The sequence below is a fragment of the Chelmon rostratus genome, chromosome 17 (genome assembly GCF_017976325.1).
Source record: "Chelmon rostratus isolate fCheRos1 chromosome 17, fCheRos1.pri, whole genome shotgun sequence".
Taxonomy (NCBI): Eukaryota; Metazoa; Chordata; class Actinopteri; order Chaetodontiformes; family Chaetodontidae; genus Chelmon; species Chelmon rostratus.
The window spans coordinates 9,694,355-9,715,736 of NC_055674.1; the positions used below are offsets into that span (position 1 = coordinate 9,694,355).

A 21,382-nucleotide genomic window follows, 5' to 3' on the forward strand; every position below is an offset into this window, starting at 1 on the left:
TGTGTGTGTGTGTGTGTGTGTGTGTGTGTGTGGGTGTTATGTGCACAGCTAAAACATGTTTTCCAATAGATGAACACTCTTCACTGTTGTTTATCCAATATTTTGAAAAATGAATCTTGAACTCATGAATCTCATTAATCAGCCTCTGGACGCAGGAAAAACACACAACTCTGATGATGATTTTCTCATGTCATCTGTTTCAAACTGCACTTTTTCAACCCCAGAAGAACGATTATGAATGCAGAAAGTGTAATTTTCTGCACAGAAGATGTGAGAGCAACGAGTTTGTCTGGTCACAGAAGGTGCAGTAACTCGGGTATTTCCTGCTTTGCAATCAGAGAAACCTTCCCGAGTGTCAAACAAAGACTGAAAATATTTTCAAAGCAAAGCTCCTCCTCCTGTCAGTCACTCTCAGTTTCAGTGTTGTATTAAATTGCTCCTCCAGCACCTCCTCTCCTCATCCTGCAAACCCTCCAATCTGTCAGCAGGAAGCTCACTTTCCCAGTTACAAGGCCATTCTCAGCACACACTGACAACATGCTGGGGACCCTCTGCACTCTCATCACTGCTCTAACATGTAAGGAGGCTGACTGACTGCAGCTTTGACCTCATGTTGGATTCATCAGTCTGTGTGTTTCTCTTCACTTCACGTCGTCTTGTTGTTTCCAGGTGTGAGAGGTGTGACGGTGGTGACACAGAAGCCTCCTGTTGTGGCGCTGAGGACAGGAGAGACAGCCACCATGGACTGTAACCTGGGAACTGTTACTGATCAAGCTGCTTACTGGTATAAACAGATTCCAGGAGGAGTTCCTCAGTTTGTATTATATTTTTATCACACCTGGAGCTCTCCAGGCTATGGTTCTGGTTTCTCGTCTCCAAAGTTCACATCTACTCATCAGTCACAATCAGATTATCGTTTGATCATCAACAATGTGGAGGAGGGAGACTCAGCAGTCTATTACTGTAACACATGGGACAACTCTGCAAAGGAGTGGGTATCACAGTGATTTACACTGTGACAAAAACCTCCTCACTGAACACTTCTGCTTTTTTTTTAAGTCTAATGCGACATGAGCAAACATTTAGTATGTCCATTTCTACAGTGTGTCTGCACTGACTTTTGCAGTAAGCCTGCAAATAAAATCTGTTTTCCTGACAAATGCAAATATTCACCCATCTTGAAACGGAGCTGCTGAAATTAACTTCTAAAATTCCTAAAAACAGGAACTTTGGTCATTTTGAATTTTTGTTGTCGGTAATTTTTATTGCATTCAAAAGGCCAAATGTTTACACTGAAACGTCTCAACACATGCTGTATAAACCACTTCTTTGATGTCCAACAACATCTCATAAACGAGCACACTGATGTTAAAATACTGTAGTATGTTAATAAGTTGAGTCGTGCATGCGATTGGACCTCCAACTGATAACTGACTGGGTCCATGAAATGACATCTGTTAACTGATATCACAGTGAGCAATTCGAGGACTGAGATACAAAACATCTTGTATACACACGAGAACTTAAAGTTCATTAAAAGTTCTCTGTTATGAAATGACTTGAAGATGTTCTGTGAAACCACTGACATGTTGTAGCTTATCTGTGACTGAAACCAGTGTTGAGTGCTCCTCCTGAGTTGACTCCTCCTCCTCCTCTTCTCCTCTCCTCAGTGTCTTTATAAGCTTCAGTCTCTCTTCTCCTCACACTCCAACCCTGCTCACCTCTCAGCTGGACAGTAAGGGACGTTTACACCACACACTGACAACATGCTGGGGACCCTCTGCACTCTCATCACTGCTCTAACATGTAAGATATTCTTCTCATTGCTTTTACAGCCCAGATGTTCACACACAAACCTTTCACTCATGGATTTTTCTCTGTATGTTGACAGATGTTGATGCAGTGATAGTGCTGACCCAGACGCCTGCTGTCCACACAGTTTCTGCAGGACAAGAAGTTGTTCTCCACTGCAACATTCAGAGAGATGATGGAAATTATGTCCGTTGGTATAAACAGGTTCCTGGTGAAGCTCCTCAGTATGTACTGAGATTTTACCATTCTAGCAGTTCAGTCAGCTTTGGAACAGGATTCTCCTCAGACAGATTCAACTCTAAATCCACATCAAACATAGATTACCAGTTCATCATTAAGAGGGCAGAGGCAGGAGACTCTGCTGTCTATTACTGTCAAACGTGGGACGACTCTGCTGCTGCAGCTGTATCACAGTGATTTACACTGTGACAAAAACCTCCTCACTAACTACTTCTGCTTTTTCAGTCTCTGACACATGAACTAAAGCTCTCTATAACTACCAAACATGGGACTTCAGTAACTACAAACCAGTTTCATCAGTATTTCTTGAAAGAACAATTTCACTCAAAAGTTTCCTTTCTAATCTCATTCAACACTGAACTTGAAGAAATAATTTGATTCAGCATTGATCTCCTCTTGTCATTTGCACCAGACAGCAGAGTGAAAAAAAACCAATGACTGATCAAGATAAACACAGATTCATGAGTGACTTTGGGGAAAACTAGATGTGGTGAATATCTGTGTGGTTCAGTGAATAGATCAGAAAGTGGACCTTGAGTTTTAAATATTAACCACATCAACAAAGACGACTCCAAGAACGTGAAACACTGAAAAAAAAGAAAAAAGAAATAACTTCGCTGCGCTCCTTGAATATCTCACAGTTCAGAGGGCAGAGGCTCAAGCTCAGATGAAGGTCACAGCAAACAACTCAAATCACACCAAAATTTATTTACAATTAAAGTGTCTATACAAAACCCACTAGTGCTATAATATATACAGTGAAGTACAACCAACGAACCAAATACTGAGCAAATATTTACACAAAATCCAAATTCTAGGCTCAATAGCGACGTTACTGGACAGGAACAAAAACTGGAAACAAGACTAGCAAAATAACACTAAAGGCTGACTGGGACACCAAGGGTTAGGGGGACAAATTGCAAACTAGACAGATATATACGGGACCAGAACTCGACAGCTGAATTGCACCTGCAGATGCAGAAAAGACTTTTGATGAAGTCAACTGAAATCAACTGGACATTTCTTTTCATTCAGAAATTTGGTTTTGGGGAGTCGTTCATTCAGTGGATCAAATGTCTGTTCAATTCATCATCTACATCTGTTTTAATCAATAATAACACCTCTCAATACTTCACACTGCTGGGGGTACAAGAAAAGGACTTCCACTCTCTCCATTATTGTTTACCAATTTCATTGAACCTCTTGGGGCTGCTATTTGACAAAACATTTGTATTAAAGGTATGCAGACAAGGCATTTTTTTAGACAACATTCATTTTTATGCAGATGACATCCAGTTATATATAACCCCTCAACAGCTCTTCCACAGTCTTCGATCTCATATCCATGTCCTGTCTCATAATTTCTGATGAGTCCATAATTGGTCTAAATCTAAAATTCTACCAATACGTGTAGAAGACTGGAATAGTACTGAAACTGAAAAAAAAACTCCCTGTGACAATGACGACAGGCAACAACATTGAAGACCTTGGTATCAGTGTTTCCACCAATCTGTCAGAGCCGGGTCTTCTGCATTGTGCACAATGACAGAAAAACATTCACATTTATCCATCAATGATCTAACACAGGTAAATGGCAAATATTATTCACATGTGATGTCTGTATTGCTTGTAATTGGGTTGAAATTAACATGTTCAGTTTTTTTGTACAAATGGTTCCGGCTGTATTGATCTAAACATCCAATAATGCGCTGGGTCCACCAGACCTGTGAACACTGGCTGAGCAACAAAAACATGAAAACGACACAAGGTTCAATCATTTCTGTTTTGCATCAAGAACTGATGTCAGAGGGATCGTCCCGTCTACTTCTTTTGATGAATAATGATCATATTATAAGTTATTTTTAGGAAAATGAGATGTGACTGCAGATGTTCAAAACATCTTGTGTTGAATTGATTGCCATTACGATGGATAATTCAAAGTGATAAACATGAAACATGTTAAATCCCAAATCATTTCTACTCTAATAAACAACGTGCAGAAGTTCTGTGAAACTACAGACATGATGGAGCTGAGTTCTGACTAAAACCAGTTTTGGGTGTTGAAACCCCTCCTCCTCCTCTTCTCCTCTCCTCAGTGTCTTTATAAGCTTCAGTCTCTCTTCTCCTCACACTCCAACCCTGCTCACCTCTCAGCTGGACAGGAAGGGACGTTTACACCACACACTGACAACATGCTGGGGACCCTCTGCACTCTCATCACTGCTCTAACATGTAAGATATTCTTCTCATTGCTTTTACAGCGCAGATGTTCACACACAAACCTTTGACTCATGGATTTTTCTCTGTATGTTGACAGATGTTGATGCAGTGATAGTGCTGACCCAGACGCCTGCTGTCCACACAGTTTCTGCAGGACAAGAGGTTGTTCTCCACTGCAACATTCAGAGAGATGATGGAAATTATGTCAATTGGTATAAACATGTTCCTGGTGAAGCTCCTCAGTATATTTTGAGCTTTCACTATATAGACAGTTCCTCAGCTTTGGAACAGGATTCTCCTCAGACAGATTCGACCCTAAAGCCTCCTCAAACATAGATTACCAGTTCATCATTAAGAGGGCAGAGACAGGAGACTCTGCTGTCTATTACTGTCGAACAAGGGACGACTCTGCTGATGCATCTGTATCACAGTGATTTACACTGTGACAAAAACCTCCTCACTAACTACTTCTGCTTTTTCAGTCTTTGACACGTCAACTGATAATAGAGCCGTCAAAGAAGCTGAGTGTAACTTCTCATCTCATCTAAAATCCATTGTAATTTTTAGTCTTTTTTCTAACGCTGCTGGTCACATCCCGATGCAGCACACTCCTGAGAACCACGTTTTGGCCTTTCTTTGTCATGCAGGACACCAGGGATGTGTCAGCTGTGAACACAAACTTCGAGGAATTACAGCTGAGCTGAGGTGAGAGCTCTGGCTTGTTTTGTCATTGTGTTTCTGCCGTCATCAGCTTCCTCTTCAGGAGCTCCTGTTTCGGCTTGTGAGAAGTAAAAAAGTGATCACCTGTGATGTTGTGATCACGGAGTCCTGCGTCATTTCGCATTTTGGTGCTGCTGACTTTCCACCTGCTGAAGTTGAAGAGGCTGGTGCTGTCACACCTACAGTCCATTGTTAAACCATCACTGAACCCCCTTCAGTTTGCCGACCAGCCAAAGGTGGAAGTGGTAGAAGACTTCATTGTCCTGCTTCACCTTGTCTATTCTCACCTGGACAGGCTGGGTAGCCCTGTGAGAGTCATGGTCTTTGATTTCTCCAGTGTGTTCAGCACCATCCAGCCGGCCCTGCTGGGGTGCAAGCTGAAGGAGATGCAGGCAGACACTAACCTGGTGTCCTGGACTGTGGACTTGCTGGGGCAGCAGGTTGAGATCAGTCGACAGCAACACAGTTGACCTCATGATGACAGATGGACAGCGGGAGCATGAGGTCCTGAGCAGCTCCAGGTCCATTTCAGCTCTGATCTACACTGCTGGTTTAATGATGGGACACTATGATTACGACTATAAACTGACAGAAACATGTTCCTCATATTCAGAAAAGTCTTCTTCTTCCTAAGTGGAAGACACTCATTCACCACTAGCTTCTCTCCTCCTCTTCCTCTGTAGGGGGGCTGTTTACAGTTTAGTTCACAGACACTGCATTAAATACCCAAATTGTGATAAATACCTTTGGAGAAAGATCACCTGGTAGCCAGGAGGTGATGATTGCTTCACTTCCAGCTGCAGTAACTGCGACAGTAATCTGATTACATGAACCCTGTTTCATGAGACAAACCCCAACATCAACTGACAGTTTTAAGAAAACAGAGCTCATTTATGTTCATCTGAAATGAATGAAAACACAACAACGACGTTATATCAGGTCACCTGTGCAGAGATTCTTCATTTGTTTTAATCTGTTTGGATTATTAGAAAACATGTTTGTTTGCTGGGAAGAACATTTAGACCAGTGAAGATACTGAGATTAGAGGAGAACATTTCACCTCCACATGTTCTCATTATAGAAGAATGTTTACTTCAAACACAACAATGAAAGATGAACTAATGCACTGATGATGACCTGACTGGTGTTAATAATACGCCTGCAAAGGACATCAACACACCTTTAAACACCGTCTGTTAATAAACATCAAGGTTATGAAATGATTCAGTGACACAATGTGAAACAAAAAACGCAGTTTAGTTGATCTGTGACTGAAAGCGGTGTTGAGTGTTGAAGCTCCTCCTCCTCCACTCTGTGAGAGACTCACCACAGCTTTTATGAATCCTCACAGCATTTTCAGGATCAATCTCAGTTTGATGCTGATTTATGGAGTTTAAACAAACCAAGGTTCAGAATCAGTCCTAAAGTCCAAAAAAAGTTATTTATTGTCGTCAACAAAATGTTCAAACATTTAATAAATTTTATTTTTCTCCTGATGTTCATCTCACTGATGAATTCAGTTCATCCTGGAAACAAAGATAACAGAAATATTTCTGTCTGACTTTTTTTGAATATATGTATTTAAATTCAGAAAACTAAATTGTATTGTCACTTTGTCTGGTTTTAGTTGTTTGCAGCAGTTAAGACGTTAGAAAAATCAGATAAAATGAGCAAACGAAAGTGAGTTTTCATCCTCCGTCAGTGAAGCATCACCTCTCTACTCCTCCCTCTCTTCCTTCCCAGGATGCACCTGCAGGCCTCCTCTCCTTATTTATAGCTGCATGTAAATGAAGAGGTCAAGTGTGAGCTCCCTGTAAAATCAGAGGGAACTGAATTCAATCCTTTCATTATCAAGTGAGCAAAGAAACAAATGCATGACAATTAAAGTGCAGGAAGTCTTTTTCAAATCAAGTATTCAATTCAAGTATTTTGTGGTTGGGAGGGAGACATAAATAATAATGGAGACAGAAAAGACTTTTCCCTTCACACAAGATAAGAGTAAGAAATGTGACAAAGCATGCAGATTGAAGCAAAGCTCCTCCTCCTGTCAGTCACTCTCAGTTTCAGTGTTGTATTAAATTGCTCCTCCAGCACCTCCTCTCCTCATCCTCCAAACCCTCCAATCTGTCAGCAGGAAGCTCACTTTCCCAGTTACAAGGCCATTCTCAGCACACACTGACAACATGCTGGGGACCCTCTGCACTCTCATCACTGCTCTAACATGTAAGGAGGCTGACTGACTGCAGCTTTGACCTCATGTTGGATTCATCAGTCTGTGTGTTTCTCTTCACTTCACGTCATCTTGTTGTTTCCAGGTGTGAGAGGTGTGACGGTGGTGACACAGAAGCCTCCTGTTGTGGCGCTGAGGACAGGAGAGACAGCCACCATGGACTGTAACCTGAGAACTGTAACTAACGTTGCTGCTTACTGGTATAAACACATTCCAGGAGGAGTTCCTCAGTTTGTATTATATTTTTATCACGGCTCGAGCTCTACAAACTATGGTTCTGGTTTCTCGTCTCCAAAGTTCACATCTACTCATCAGTCACAATCAGATTATCGTTTGATCATCAACAATGTGGAGGAGGGAGACTCTGCTGTCTATTACTGTCAAACATGGGACAGCTCTGCAGCTGTATCACAGTGATTTACACCGTGACAAAAACCTCCTTACTAACTACTTCTGCTTTTTGACCTGCTGATACATGTTGAGCGAAAGTGAAGCCATCAGCCACTTCATTTTATAAGCTCCCCACTGGAACAAATACCATCTTAAACTTCTAAACTCTTGTTTTGGGCTCGCATATAAGATAAGATAGGATAAAACTTTATTTATCCCCAGCCAGGGGAAATCTGGGCATTACAGCAGCATGTAAAAGCAGTTGGAAGAAAAATAGCAACAGAGATGGAGATATTCAAAAAACAAAATACAAAATAAAAAAGTAGACGATATATATGTACATAATATACAAGCAAAATGAAATTTTTGAATATATAAAAGAACAAAGTATGTAGAAAAAATATATAAAAAATATGTATTGCCCCAATAACTGTGGAAAAAATGTATGCTGCCTTTAGATTATTAATAATAACAAATAATGTCAACAACTGTAATATTCAGAGATATGATGGAAATTATGTCAATTGGTATAAACATGTTCCTGGTAAAGATCCTCAGTATATTTTGAGCTTTCACTATATAGACAGTTGCCTCAGCTTTGGAACAGGATTCTCCTCAGACAGATTCGACCCTAAAGCCTCCTCAAACATAGATTACCAGTTCATCATTAAGAGAGCAGAGGCAGGAGACTCTGCTGTATATTACTGTCAAACATGGGATGGCTCTGCCGATGCAGCTGTATCACAGTGATTTACACTGCGACAAAAACCTCCTCACTAACTACTTCTGCTTTTTCAGTCTCTCACACATGAACTAAAGCTCTCTATAACTACCAAACATGAGACTTTGAAAAAAACTACAAACCAGTTTCAGATGAAACTTGCAAAACTCTCTCAACACTGAACTTGAAGAAATAATTAGTTTCAGTATTTGTTGTTTTCTGCTTTTCAATTTTGTTTTTTTCATTCGCACAAGACAAAAAAACACCACAAAATACCAACAACTGATAAACATTCAGAGATATGATGGAAATTATGCTCATAAACAGACACAAAAACAGTTTCTTCCCACAGACCATCGCTGTTGAACAGTTAAATCAGTCTCATGGTGTCAGAAGCCATCAGTGTGTCATAACCATGAACTCTAAACATGCACGGTGAATACATTATAAATGAAAGGTTTCATAGTTTCAATGCACATTTTTCTAAGAAATACAAATCATCAAATATAAAGCTGAGCATGCTGGTTGGACACATGTATCCATGCATGCTGTCATATCCACCTGCATCATGGTTATAAAGGAACCTGTTTCATTCGTCATTCAATATTTATTCCACCACTGTTTGTACTCTGCACTGTTGTGTTCTTGTTGGTCTGTACAGAAACAGTCTGCCATGTACATAGACATTGTTTGGTTGTTCATTGTTGATTTATATAATTTTTCTCTTGTATGTACAAACAGTACATACAGCTTTGTCGTCCTTGTTCTTCGTTGTATGTCTGTTTCTGTGTAAGTACACTGAGAGCAACGGAAAACCAAATTCCTTGTGTGTGCAAACATACTTTTGAAGCTGATTCTGATGATTACTGAACACTGTTTACTGCACACACTGCAATAAACAACAAAGAGAAAACATGAATTTGAAATCCAACAACATCAAATGTATGATATGATCATATTTTCTTGATGTCTTTCAACTCGAACAGAACTTTAAAAGGAACATTTGTGCCACCCATGAGAATATTAACACTGATGTGAACTCCTCCTCCTCCTCTTCTCCTCTCCTCAGTGTCTTTATAAGCTTCAGTCTCTCTTCTCCTCACACTCCAACCCTGCTCACCTCTCAGCTGGACAGTAAGGGACGTTTACACCACACACTGACAACATGCTGGGGACCCTCTGCACTCTCATCACTGCTCTAACATGTAAGATATTCTTCTCATTGCTTTTACAGCCCAGATGTTCACACACAAACCTTTCACTCATGGATTTTTCTCTGTATGTTGACAGATGTTGATGCAGTGATAGTGCTGACCCAGACGCCTGCTGTCCACACAGTTTCTGCAGGACAAGAGGTTGTTCTCCACTGCAACATTCAGAGATATGATGAATCTGCTGTTGGTTGGTATAAACAGGTTCCTGGTGAAGCTCCTCAGTATGTTGTCAGCTTTGACTATGAGGACGATTCACTCGACTTTGGAACAGGATTCTCCTCAGACAGATTCAACTCTAAATCCACATCAAACATAGATTACCAGTTCATCATTAAGAGGGCAGAGGCAGGAGACACTGCTGTCTATTACTGTCACACATGGGACGACTCTGCGAAGGAGGACGTATCACAGTGATTTACACTGTGACAAAAACCTCCTCACTAACTACTTCTGCTTTTTGAGTCTCTGACACATGAACTAAAGCTCTCTATAACTACCAAACATGAGACTTTAAAAACTACTACAAACCAGTTTCATCTTGAAAAAATAATTAAATTCAGTTTCAATCATTTTCTTAATTTCATTTTGTTCTTTTCATTTGCTCGAGTCAAACACTGATGACTGATAAAGACAGATTTTTTTTCTTTTAACTGCTGGGGATAAATATGTGGTAAATATCTGCATTGATCAGTGAACATGACGAATTTCTTTTGTTTGTGGTCTCAGAGACTCCGTCTGTGAAACAACTTTTAATCCAAAGGATTTGAACTAACCCAGACGCAGACACAAGGGATGTAGGAATAACTAAACAAATTTATCACAGTGACATCCAAGGAAAACCAAAACTCAGGGAACTAAGATTTAAGACACACTAGACTAGAAACTCAATTACATAAACTGTGGCAGGACTAGAGACATAGACACAACTAGGAACAAACTATCAGGGAATAAAATAAAGAACAGAAAACGCTCCCGAAGGAGGAAAACAAAAGCTGTGAAAACACAACTGACCAACTGAACTAGATATGAAAAGAGAACTCAAAATTCACTCCTGGAAAACAGAACAAGAATCAAAATAACAAAAGTAATCTAACAGAAAATGGCTCTTTACGAGGAGAACAGATCGGCTAAGCAAAAACTAAATTATAAATTTTACAAACAAATAACACTCATGAAAGGAACATGGCATGGAACTAACAAGGGAAACGCAGACAACACTAAGGACAGGGACTCTACATAAAACAAGACATGAACAAAGACAAGAACAAGGCGATAAACTAACTCGAACTGTGGAAAATTAAAGACAAAGACGAAACACGGAACCACTCAGACCTGAACAGAAACACGGATATGCACAAAGGTAAGGCAACAAGAAACACTTACATGAAACATGACATACACTCACTAAGGTACTATGGCTAGAACTATGACAATGGTGAGGACCATAGACAACAAAGTAACACAGACACCTACCCAACAAAGCCTGGGGCAAAGACACAGACTTAAATACACAAAGGAGGCAACACTAATGACACACAGGTGGAAACAATCTGACAATTACATGGGAGGGAAAACACAGGAAGTAAAGAAAATCAAAGACACATAACATGAACCTTCAAAATAAAACAGGAAGTAACAAAACCTAGACAAAGACAACACACAATGGGAAACTTAACAAAAACTGACGTGCATGGCACGGGTCATTAGAGAATCAGCTCTATCTGTGTAATTGGTGCTGTTGGCAGCATTTTTATGCATCATTTCACCTCCAAAACACCAAATTATTCTGCATAAATTTATGTTTTTGGAGTTGAATCACAGTTTCTTCACAAGAGGTCTATCAGGGAGTTTGACCTCTCTGTGGTTTAATTGACCTCAAACGTCAGAAACGTCATCATGTGTCACAACACATTTTACATTTCTTCTTGCCGAACAAATTGAATTTAAAGCTGTCAATATAAAGCTTTATGGTCATTTCTCTATTTCAGTGTGTTTTAATGAAGTCATCAGAAGAAGAATTAGTTTATTTACACATACAGCAGTGGGTCTGTGGGTCCCAGACAATGTGAACAACACACAGGGTGAACACTGTCACAGGACTAAATACACAGCCTGATAAGTTCAGTACAGCATGAGCCATTTCTGTGTGTAATCATGTCTCAAACATTATATCAACAGCTTTCACATATTGTGATTGTTTTTGGACTTTTGGCGGCAGCAAGTTCAACATGAAATGACTGTTATCCCATCCCTGCAGTCAATAACAGCCACACACGTTTAGCTGCATTGTCTGAATGATGCTGTTTTGCAGGAGGAACATTAGACTGAATTGACTGATGATATCTGGACTTTGAACATCTCCAGCATGAAAACAAAAGGATGCAGCAGAAGATTCAGAGTCAGTCCTCAAGTCCAGCAGTGTTTGTGAATAGAAGCAGACTGATGAAGTGAAGGAGATGTTGACAGTGAAAGTTGGTCTCAACAAGATGTTTCAGTTCCACTCCCCTCATCAGTGAGAGTCAGGAGGTTTTTGTACAGCCATGTGTACAAACTGAATCACTGTGGTATTCGGACAAGGCACCAAGCTGACTGTGACAAGTAAGTACTTTTTCATTGAACAAGACAGAGTCTCTGTTTCTGAGTCCAACTGACTGAAAAATGTCCATTTATGTGCTACTTCTTCATTTAACATGTTGTTCAGTGGATAATAGCTGTATTTGTACATCAGCTTTGATAGCAGGTTGTGTCTTTGATGAGATGATCTGCAAATGATCACAATATGTGAACTTTTTTCTACAAATGATCCACTTGTTCAGTGAGGGCTGAGGATTTTTATTAGACAGGAAACATTTTCTAGATTGTGTTTTTCTTTTCTTTCACAGTTCATGACAAACTTTAAAATGAAGAAAAATCCACGTATATTACAATATATGTGACGATGGGTTTTTTTTATGGCAATATCAATTCAAAACTGCTGCTCTTGTGTTTTTATTGACAAATCTTCAAAGTTTAAATATAACTTGTAAATTGTATATTGGCTGAATTTTCTTGTCTTTGGTTGTTAAATAGAAACCACTGAAGCAAACTGACAACTGACAAACTCTAATTTCCTGATTATACTAGAAGTCAAAAACCATTTGAAGGTGTCTTTATGAATGTCTTGATCATCATAATTAAAAGCTTATGATTCATAAGTATTGTTAAAACAAATTAGGTCTGCTCATGTAGGTAATGATGTCAATACGTTTAGATTTAAAATACTTTATCTGATCATTTTTATGATATTGTCAAAACAACAAATAACTAATCTGTTGCTGTCATGTCTTGAATGAGTGATTAGATTTGTAGTTATTTGATGAATGTCCTTCATGTGTTTTCAGGCTCCAGCCTCCCTCCTCCTGTCCTGACAGTCTTCCCTCCGTCCAGTGCTGAGCTCCAGTCCAACAAAGCCGCTCTGGTCTGTCTGTCCAGTCAGTCTGTGCCTTTTGCAGATGTGAGCTGGTTGGCTGGTGGGAGTCCAGTGAGCAGCGGGATCTCTACCAGCACCGCTGTTCAGCAAGCAGACCACACTTTCCAAATCAGCAGCTATCTGGCCATCCAGACGTCAGACTGGAACATGGATAAGGTTTACACATGTAAAGTGTCTTTGGGCTCCCAGACTTCAGAGAAAAACATCCACAAGTCAGACTGTCCCACTGAAGAATAGCAGAGGAGCAGAATGACCATTTCAAAGCTGCTTCTTTCCTCTTTGTGCTGTTTGCTCATTACAAGGTTCACATGCTAGAAAAGATGTGTGCATGCTTGTAATACATGTTGTGACCGTTAGGTGGAGGTGTTGTATCAGCTTTGCAACTGCTGCATTTGTCAAGACTCATTCAATAAAAAATAAATATACAAAAAACTCTCGACAACAAAACTGTTTGTGTTTATTTGTATTCTTGAAAACATCATTTAAAACAATTATGTTCAACAAAATGTTGGAACTTTATTTTTCTCCTGATGTTCATCTCACTGATAATTACAGTTAATCCAGGACACACAGATAACAAACATATTCCTCTGACTTCAAAATGCATATTTCAATTCATAAAGCTCCATTCTTATTGGTTAGTCGAGATTAATATCACTTTGTCTGGTTTTAGTTGTTTGTAGCTTTTAAAATGCTGGAAAAATCAGATAAAATGAGCAAACGAAAATAAGTTTTCATCCTCTGTCAGTGTAGCATCACCTCTCTTCTCCTCCCTCTCTTCCTTCCCAGGATGCACCTGCAGGCCTCCTCTCCTTATTTATAGCTGCATGTAAATGAAGAGGTCAAGTGTCAGCTCTCTGTAAAATCAGAGGGAACTGAATTCAATCCCTTTTTTTAGCAAGTGAGCAAAGAAACAAGTGTATGACAATTAAAGTGCAGGAAGTCTTTTTCATATCATCATGTTGTAATATTTTGGGGTCAGGAGGGAGACATAAATAATAATGGAGACAGAAAAGACTTTTCCCTTCACAGAAGATCAGAGAGCATGAAATGTGACAAAGCATGCAGATTGAAGCAAAGCTCCTCCTCCTGTCAGTCACTCTCAGTTTCAGTGTTGTATTAAATTGCTCCTCCAGCACCTCCTCTCCTCATCCTCCAAACCCTCCAATCTGTCAGCAGGAAGCTCACTTTCCCAGTTACAAGGCCATTCTCAGCACACACTGACAACATGCTGGGGACCCTCTGCACTCTCATCACTGCTCTAACATGTAAGGAGGCTGACTGACTGCAGCTTTGACCTCATGTTGGATTCATCAGTCTGTGTGTTTCTCTTCACTTCACGTCATCTTGTTGTTTCCAGGTGTGAGAGGTGTGACGGTGGTGACACAGAAGCCTCCTGTTGTGGTGCTGAGGACAGGAGAGACAGCCACCATGGACTGTAACCTGGGAACTGTTACTGCTAGTGGAGCTCGCTGGTATAAACAGATTCCAGGAGGAGTTCCTCAGTTTGTACTGAGGTTTTATCACAGCTGGAGCTCTCCTCAATATGGTTCTGGTTTCTCATCTCCAAAGTTCACATCTACTCATCAGTCACAATCAGATTATCGTTTGATGATCAACAATGTGGAGGAGGGAGACTCAGCAGTCTATTACTGTCAAACATGGGACAGCTCTGCTAAGGAGAACGTATCACAGTGATTTACACTGTGACAAAAACCTCCTCACTGAACACTTCTGCTTTCTACTTTATGACACGTCTTGACTTGCAGTCAGCAAACAGCAAATTTTTTGTCCAACTTCACCAAATGTGTCTTAAAATTGTCTTTACAAACTTCTCAATCCCTTCCTGAAATCCTGACAACTATCCAGTGGTAGTTGTCCATTATACAAACAATATTTTCTCAAATAAAGTCAAGTGTGTGACATGACTGTAAAAATCATTGTTTACACTAGACACACACTAAATTTTTTAATTTATTATGTTCATAATTATCATAAAAGATTTAAAATAAAGCCAAAATTTTTGGCCACTTTCTCCGTTGTCGTCAATATTTTACCCTTTCATTAGATTGCCAAATCCTGGAACTATCTAGTTGTAGCTTTCTGTTTTATGTTCACAACGTTAACATGAGTTAAATGTTAAATTAATTTGTCTTCCAAACCATCAAAAGATCACAACATCACAGAAAAAACACATTCTTGTTTGAATCTGCATTCTTATCATAAATCCTGTTCTCAAGAAATACTCATGTGCACATGTAGTGACGATTATTATTCTTACACTAAGATTAAATCAAATTTCAGCTGCATTATTTCCACGTCCTCAACAGGAAAAATATATATAAGAAATGTGATCATATTTTCTTGATGTCTTTCAACTCTGACAGAACTTTAAAAAGAACATTTGTGCCGCCTCTGAGAATATTAACACTGATGTGAACTCCTCCTCCTCTTCTCCTCTCCTCAGTGTCTTTATAAGCTTCAGTCTCTCTTCTCCTCACACCTCAACCCTGCTCACCTCTCAGCTGGACAGTAAGGGACGTTTACACCACACACTGACAACATGCTGGGGACCCTCTGCACTCTCATCACTGCTCTAACATGTAAGATATTCTTCTCATTGCTTTTACAGCCCAGATGTTCACACACAAACCTTTCACTCGTGGATTTTTCTCTGTGTGTTGACAGATGTTGATGCAGTGATAGTGGTGACCCAGACGCCTGCTGTCCACACAGTTTCCCCAGGACAAGAGGTTGTTCTCCACTGCAACATTCAGAGAGACGATGGATATTATGTCAGCCGGTATAAACAGGTTCCTGGTGAAGCTCCTCAGTTTGTTCTGAGGTTTTACCATAGTCACAGTTCACCCAGCTTTGGAACAGGATTCTCCTCAGACAGATTCAACTCTAAATCCACATCAAACACAGATCACCAGTTCATCATTAAGAGGGCAGAGGCAGGAGACTCTGCTGTCTATTACTGTCACACATGGGACAACTCTGCAGCTGTATCACAGTGAATTACACTGTGACAAAAACCTCCTCGCTAACTACTTCTGCTTTCTGACCTGCTGATACATGTTGAGCTAGAGTGAAGCCATCAGCCGCTGCTTCTATAAGCTCCCCACTGGAACAAATATCATCTTGAACTTCTAAAATCTTGTTTTGGACTCTCATATAAGATAAGATCGGAAAAAACTTCATTTATCCCCAGCTGGGGAAATCTGGGCATTACAGCATGTAAAATCAGTTGGAAGAAAAATAGCAACAGAGATGGAGAAATTCCAAAAAAATGAATTACAAAATAAAAATGTAGACGATATATATGTACATACTATACAAGCAAAATGAAATGTTTGACTATACAAAAGAAAAAAGTAAGTAAGTAAGAAAAATACATAAACATATGTATTGCCCCAATAACTGTGAAAAGAAATGTCTGCTGCCTTCAGATTAATGATAATAACAAATAGTGTTGATTCTATTGCACAGAAGAATAAAATATAGAATACAGTAAAAAAAATATGTAATATTGCACAAAATGTGAGGATATGAGCGTATGTTGGCAAAAATGCCAAGAAAAAAAACAACAGATTTTTTGGCAAACAACATCAACACAGTTTTCTGTGTGATGTGATGCTGGAGTTGAATAATCTGACAGCTGATGGAATGAAGGACCTGTGGTAGCGTTCCTTCTTACACACTGGATGCAGCAGTCTGTCACTGAAGGAGCTGCTTAGGGCCCCCACTGTGTCATGCAGGGGGTGGGAGGGCTTGTCCATGATTGATGTCAGCTTGGCTAACATCCTCCTCCCACCTACATCCTCAGTGGTGTCCAGAGGGCAGTCCAGGACAGAGCCAGCTCTCCTCACCAGTTTATTGAGTCTCTTCCTGTCCCTCTCAGAGCTTCCACAGCCCCAGCAGACCACTGCGTAAAAGACTGCAGATGCAACCACAAAGTCATAGAATGTCCTCAGTAATGTCCTACATATTCCAAAGGACCTCAGTCTTCTCAGAAGATGGAGATGACTTTGTCCCTTACTTTTCAGGGCATCAGTGTTCGTAGACCAGTCCAGTTTATTGTTGAGGTGTACACCCAGGTATTTGTCCTCCTCCACAATCTCAATGTCAGTTCCCTGGATGCACACCGGTGTAGTCTGTGGTGCTTTCCTGCTGATATATCACTATCTCCTTGGTCTTGCTGGCTTTGATGTGCAGGTGGTTTAGTCCACACCAGTGGACAAAGTTCGTGATGATTTCCCTGTATTCCAAATCGTTCCCCTGCGACACACATCCAACGATGGCTGTATCATCGGAGAACTTCTGGAGGTGGCAGCTGGTTGTGTTGTGTCTGAAGTCTGATGTGTAGAGGGTGAAGTTAAGGCTACAGGCCTGAAGTGGTTGGGCTCCCTGGGATGCACAGTCTTTGGCACTGGAACCACACAGGAAGTTTTCCAAAGGGCAGGAACTCTCTCCAGGCTGAGGCTCATATTGAAGATGTGCTGAACAACTCCACAGAGTTGATCTCCACAGTCCCTGAGCAGCCTGGAGCTGATGCCATCAGGGCCAGTAGCCTTCCTCATCTTCGTCCTCTTGAGCTCCTTCCTCACCTGATCTGCTATTATGTAGAGGCCGGGTGGAGGACAGGGGGGTGGGTCCTTTTGGGTGAGGAGGGGTGCTGGGTCCGTAGTCTGTGATGTGGATTGGAGGGGGGTGAAGTCGTGTGAGGACGGAGCTGCTGGCCCCTCCAAACCTCTCTGGTGTTGTTCCCCCGCAGTCGCTCCTCCAGCTTCCTCCTATAGCTCTCCTTGCCTTTCCTGAGCTCTCTTTTCAGCTTCCTCAGCACCCTCTTCAACTCAGTTCTGTCCCCAGACTTAAAAACCCTGTTCTTCTCGTTCAGTAGGGCTTTCAGTTCAGGGGCCACGCAGGGTTTGTTTTTTTGGGCAACACTGTACCTTCCTGGTTGGCACAGTGTTGTCCACACAAAACTTAATGTAGTCCATGACGCATGTTGTTAAACTGTCAATGTCCTCCCTGTGAGGACTGCCCAACACCTCAGTGGTGTCAAAACAGTCCCTCAGTGCCATTCTGGACTCATCTGACCATGTCTTTACATAACTAATGGTTGGCCGTTGTTTACTCAGCAAAGGTCTGTAAGTAGGTTGCAGATGAACCAGGTTGTGATCAGATCTTCCCAGTGGGGCGATATTCTCTGGCACTTGAAGAAGGCGGACGCTTTTTCTCTCGCTCCCTCCCTGCCCTTATCTACCCTGGAAATGCTCTCTGTCCTGTGCTGTCTGTGTCTAAACTATCTCGGAGCCTCTCTTTGCATTTTCCTCCAAATCCAAGATGATGGATCTGGTCAGCTGGTCTCTCAATGCCCCATAATCAACCCTGTGAATAATTCTCATTGCTCTTTTTTGTAGTATGAACAGTGGCTGAAGTGCAGTTTTGTGTGTATTTCCCCATGTCTCTGTACAGTACTGTAAATAAGGAAGAATTAATGAATTGTACAGCATATAGAGCGATTTATGATCTAGGACATGCTTTGCTTTAACCAGAACTGAAATGCTGCGAGACAGTTTAGATTTAATATGTTTGATGTGAGGTTTCCAACAAATTTTGTCATCTATTATCACTCCCAGGAATTTATTTTCATGTACTCTTTCAATGTTTACACCATCTATTTGTACCTGTATTTGATCGTGTATTTTACAATTTCCAAATAACATGATTTTTGTTTTGTTCAGATTTAGTGAAAGTTTATTCTTATCAAACCATTTTTTGATTTCCTTTAACACTGAAGTGATGACATCCAAAAGTTGCTGCAAACTCTCACCAGAACAAAAAATATTTGTGTCATCTGCAAATAAAATACAATTAGCTAAACTGGACACATTACAGATGTCATTAATATATAGTACAAAGAGTTTCGGTCCCAACACTGACCCCTGGGGGACACCACATACAATATCTAGACATTCTGACGAACAGTCTCCCATCTTTACATATTGCTGCCTGTTTCTCAAATAGCTTTTCACCCAGTTCAAGGGAACCCCCCTAACCCCATATTGTTCCAATTTATTAATCAATCTACTGTGGTCAATTGTGTCAAATGCCTTTTTTAGGTCAACGAATACTCCTGCTGCATATTGCTTTTTATCTATGGAATCTGTGATAGTTTCTATGAGTTCTGGTAAAGCAAGCGATGTTGAGTGGTTTGATCTGAATCCATATTGACTGTTGCTGAGTAAGTTGTGTTTTTCTATAAAACTGTCCAGTCTGTTGTTAAAAAGTTTTTCTAGTATTTTTGAGAATTGCGGAAGAAGAGAAACAGGCCTGTAATTTGTGAAGACATTTGAGAGATGAGACATTTTTGTGTGTAATTATGTCTCTAACATTATATCAGCTGCTTTGATATAATGTGATTGTTTGAAGAGGACTTTTGGCTGCAGCAAGTTCAACATGAAATGACTGTTATCCCATCCCTGCAGTCAATAACAGCCACACAAGTTTAGCTGCATTGTCTGAATGATGCTGTTTTGCAGGAGGAACATTAGACTGAATTGACTGATGATATCTGGACTTTGAACATCTCCAGCATGAAAACAAAAGGATGCAGCAGAAGATTCAGAGTCAGTCCTCAAGTCCAGCAGTGTTTGTGAATAGAAGCAGACTGATGAAGTGAAGGAGATGTTGACAGTGAAAGTTGGTCTCAACAAGATGTTTCAGTTCCACTCCCCTCATCAGTGAGAGTCAGGAGGTTTTTGTACAGCCATGTGTACAAACTGAATCACTGTGGTATTCGGACAAGGCACCAAGCTGACTGTGACAAGTAAGTACTTTTTAACTGATCATTAAACAAGACAGATTCTCTGTTTTCATGTGTAATTCAAGTATTTTATTTACTTCTTGTCTGAAACATTGAACAGATGTTTAGTGCAGATTAATTGTTTGATGTTCATACACCAGCTTTGAAACAGCATCAAGTTGTGCTTTACAAAACAATGGACAGATTTACAGGAGATTACTGTATTTTGAAAATTTTCAGTACAAATCTGGATAATTTTTTTTGCAAGTTCAATGAAAATGGTCCAACTTTTTGCGTTTTTTGTTATATTTAAATTTCAGTAAATACTTTCAAGAACTTTTAGGATTTTAAGATGAAGCTTATTCCATCATTTGTCAATCGTAATTAGTATAAGAATTAGTATATAATTAGTAATTAGCTGAATGTTAATCTTGTTAAAAACAAGAGTCCATTTATATTGATCTTCAGTCAATCAGGCAGAGTGAACATTCTGTGTTTTGCATTTGTGAAAATGTGATGCAAAAGTCATCTTTCAGACTGAAGTGATATCTGCTGTAATTTCACATAATGACTGATAATACTGGATGATGTTCAATTACTGTGGTTGGACATAATTTCAGTGGTTGAATCAGAATCTTTCTGAAGTGATCCTCATGTGTCTGATTGCAGTGAGAAACTGGGAATGTTTCAAAATGGTTGAAAGTAAACTCTGCTCATGTTGTTGATGATGATTTTTATATATTCTGACTGATTTGAAAAGTTTGTTTTGGCTTCAGATTATTTCATTGATTGTCAACACAAATATTCCCCACATCCAAAACTGTGTCAAGTTCTTTCTCTGACTTTTCTGTTTTCTCTGACTTGATTTGGAGTTGTTTGATGAATGTCCTTCATGTGTTTTCAGGCTCCAGCCTCCCTCCTCCTGTCCTGACAGTCTTCCCTCCGTCCAGTGCTGAGCTCCAGTCCAACAAAGCCGCTCTGGTCTGTCTGTCCAGTCAGTCTGTGCCTTTTGCAGATGTGAGCTGGTTGGCTGGTGGGAGTCCAGTGAGCAGCGGGATCTCTACCAGCACCGCTGTTCAGCAAGCAGACCACACTTTCCAAATCAGCAGCTATCTGGCCATCCAGACGTCAGACTGGAACATGGATAAGGTTTACACATGTAAAGTGTCTTTGGGCTCCCAGACTTCAGAGAAAAACATCCACAAGTCAGACTGTCCCACTGAAGAATAGCAGAGGAGCAGAATGACCATTTCAAAGCTGCTTCTTTACTCTTTGTGCTGTTTGCTCATTACAAGGTTCACATGCCAGAAAAGATGTGTGCATGCTTGTAATACATGTTGTGACCGTTAGGTGGAGGTGTTGTATCAGCTTTGCAACTGCTGCATTTGTCAAGACTCATTCAATAAAAAATAAACATACAAAAAAACTGTGGACAACAAAACTGTTTGTGTTTACTTGTATTCTTGAAAACATCATTTAAAACAATAATGTTCAACAAAATGTTGGAACTTTATTTTTCTCCCGATGTTCATCTCACTGATAATTACAATTAATC

General features: G+C 40.2%; 2 protein-coding genes across 7 annotated transcripts; both read left to right on the forward strand.

Moving 5' to 3' along the window:
- Positions 1-470: 470 nt before the first annotated feature.
- LOC121621200 (immunoglobulin lambda-1 light chain-like) lies at positions 471-13,436 on the forward strand. Of its 6 annotated transcripts, none has more exons than XM_041957577.1 (4): positions 471-577; positions 670-995; positions 12,112-12,145; positions 12,928-13,435. In XM_041957577.1, exons 1-4 carry the CDS (start codon positions 538-540, stop codon positions 13,251-13,253), a joined length of 726 nt encoding a protein of 241 aa, XP_041813511.1. In that variant the 5' UTR covers positions 471-537; the 3' UTR covers positions 13,254-13,435. The 6 variants fall into 6 exon arrangements, 5 of the variants coding, with proteins under 5 accessions (XP_041813511.1, XP_041813513.1, XP_041813512.1 ...); XM_041957579.1 differs by lacking the exon at positions 670-995 and adding an exon at positions 1,892-2,217 and having other exon boundaries at positions 523-577; XM_041957578.1 differs by lacking the exons at positions 471-577; positions 670-995 and adding exons at positions 1,750-1,806; positions 1,892-2,217.
- A 687-nt stretch (positions 13,437-14,123) lies between these two features.
- Positions 14,124-21,253, forward strand: LOC121621186 (immunoglobulin lambda-1 light chain-like). The gene is made up of 4 exons (XM_041957547.1): positions 14,124-14,284; positions 14,377-14,702; positions 19,818-19,851; positions 20,732-21,253. The coding sequence occupies exons 1-4, from the start codon at positions 14,245-14,247 to the stop codon at positions 21,055-21,057; spliced, it is 726 nt and encodes a 241-aa protein (XP_041813481.1). The 5' UTR covers positions 14,124-14,244; the 3' UTR covers positions 21,058-21,253.
- Positions 21,254-21,382: the final 129 nt, after the last annotated feature.

What these genes read in the sequence shown, in the direction of transcription:
- LOC121621200 (XM_041957577.1), top strand. Translation starts at nt 538, where the DNA reads ATGCTGGGGACCCTCTGCACTCTCATCACTGCTCTAACAT. An exon ending in ACAACTCTGCAAAGGAGTGG is followed by an intron (nt 996 to 12,111) that starts GTATCACAGTGA and finishes TGAATCACTGTG; the next exon opens with GTATTCGGACAAGGCACCAA. An exon ending in CACCAAGCTGACTGTGACAA is followed by an intron (nt 12,146 to 12,927) that starts GTAAGTACTTTT and finishes ATGTGTTTTCAG; the next exon opens with GCTCCAGCCTCCCTCCTCCT.
- LOC121621186 (XM_041957547.1), top strand. Translation starts at nt 14,245, where the DNA reads ATGCTGGGGACCCTCTGCACTCTCATCACTGCTCTAACAT. An exon ending in TCTCATCACTGCTCTAACAT is followed by an intron (nt 14,285 to 14,376) that starts GTAAGGAGGCTG and finishes TGTTGTTTCCAG; the next exon opens with GTGTGAGAGGTGTGACGGTG. An exon ending in ACAGCTCTGCTAAGGAGAAC is followed by an intron (nt 14,703 to 19,817) that starts GTATCACAGTGA and finishes TGAATCACTGTG; the next exon opens with GTATTCGGACAAGGCACCAA.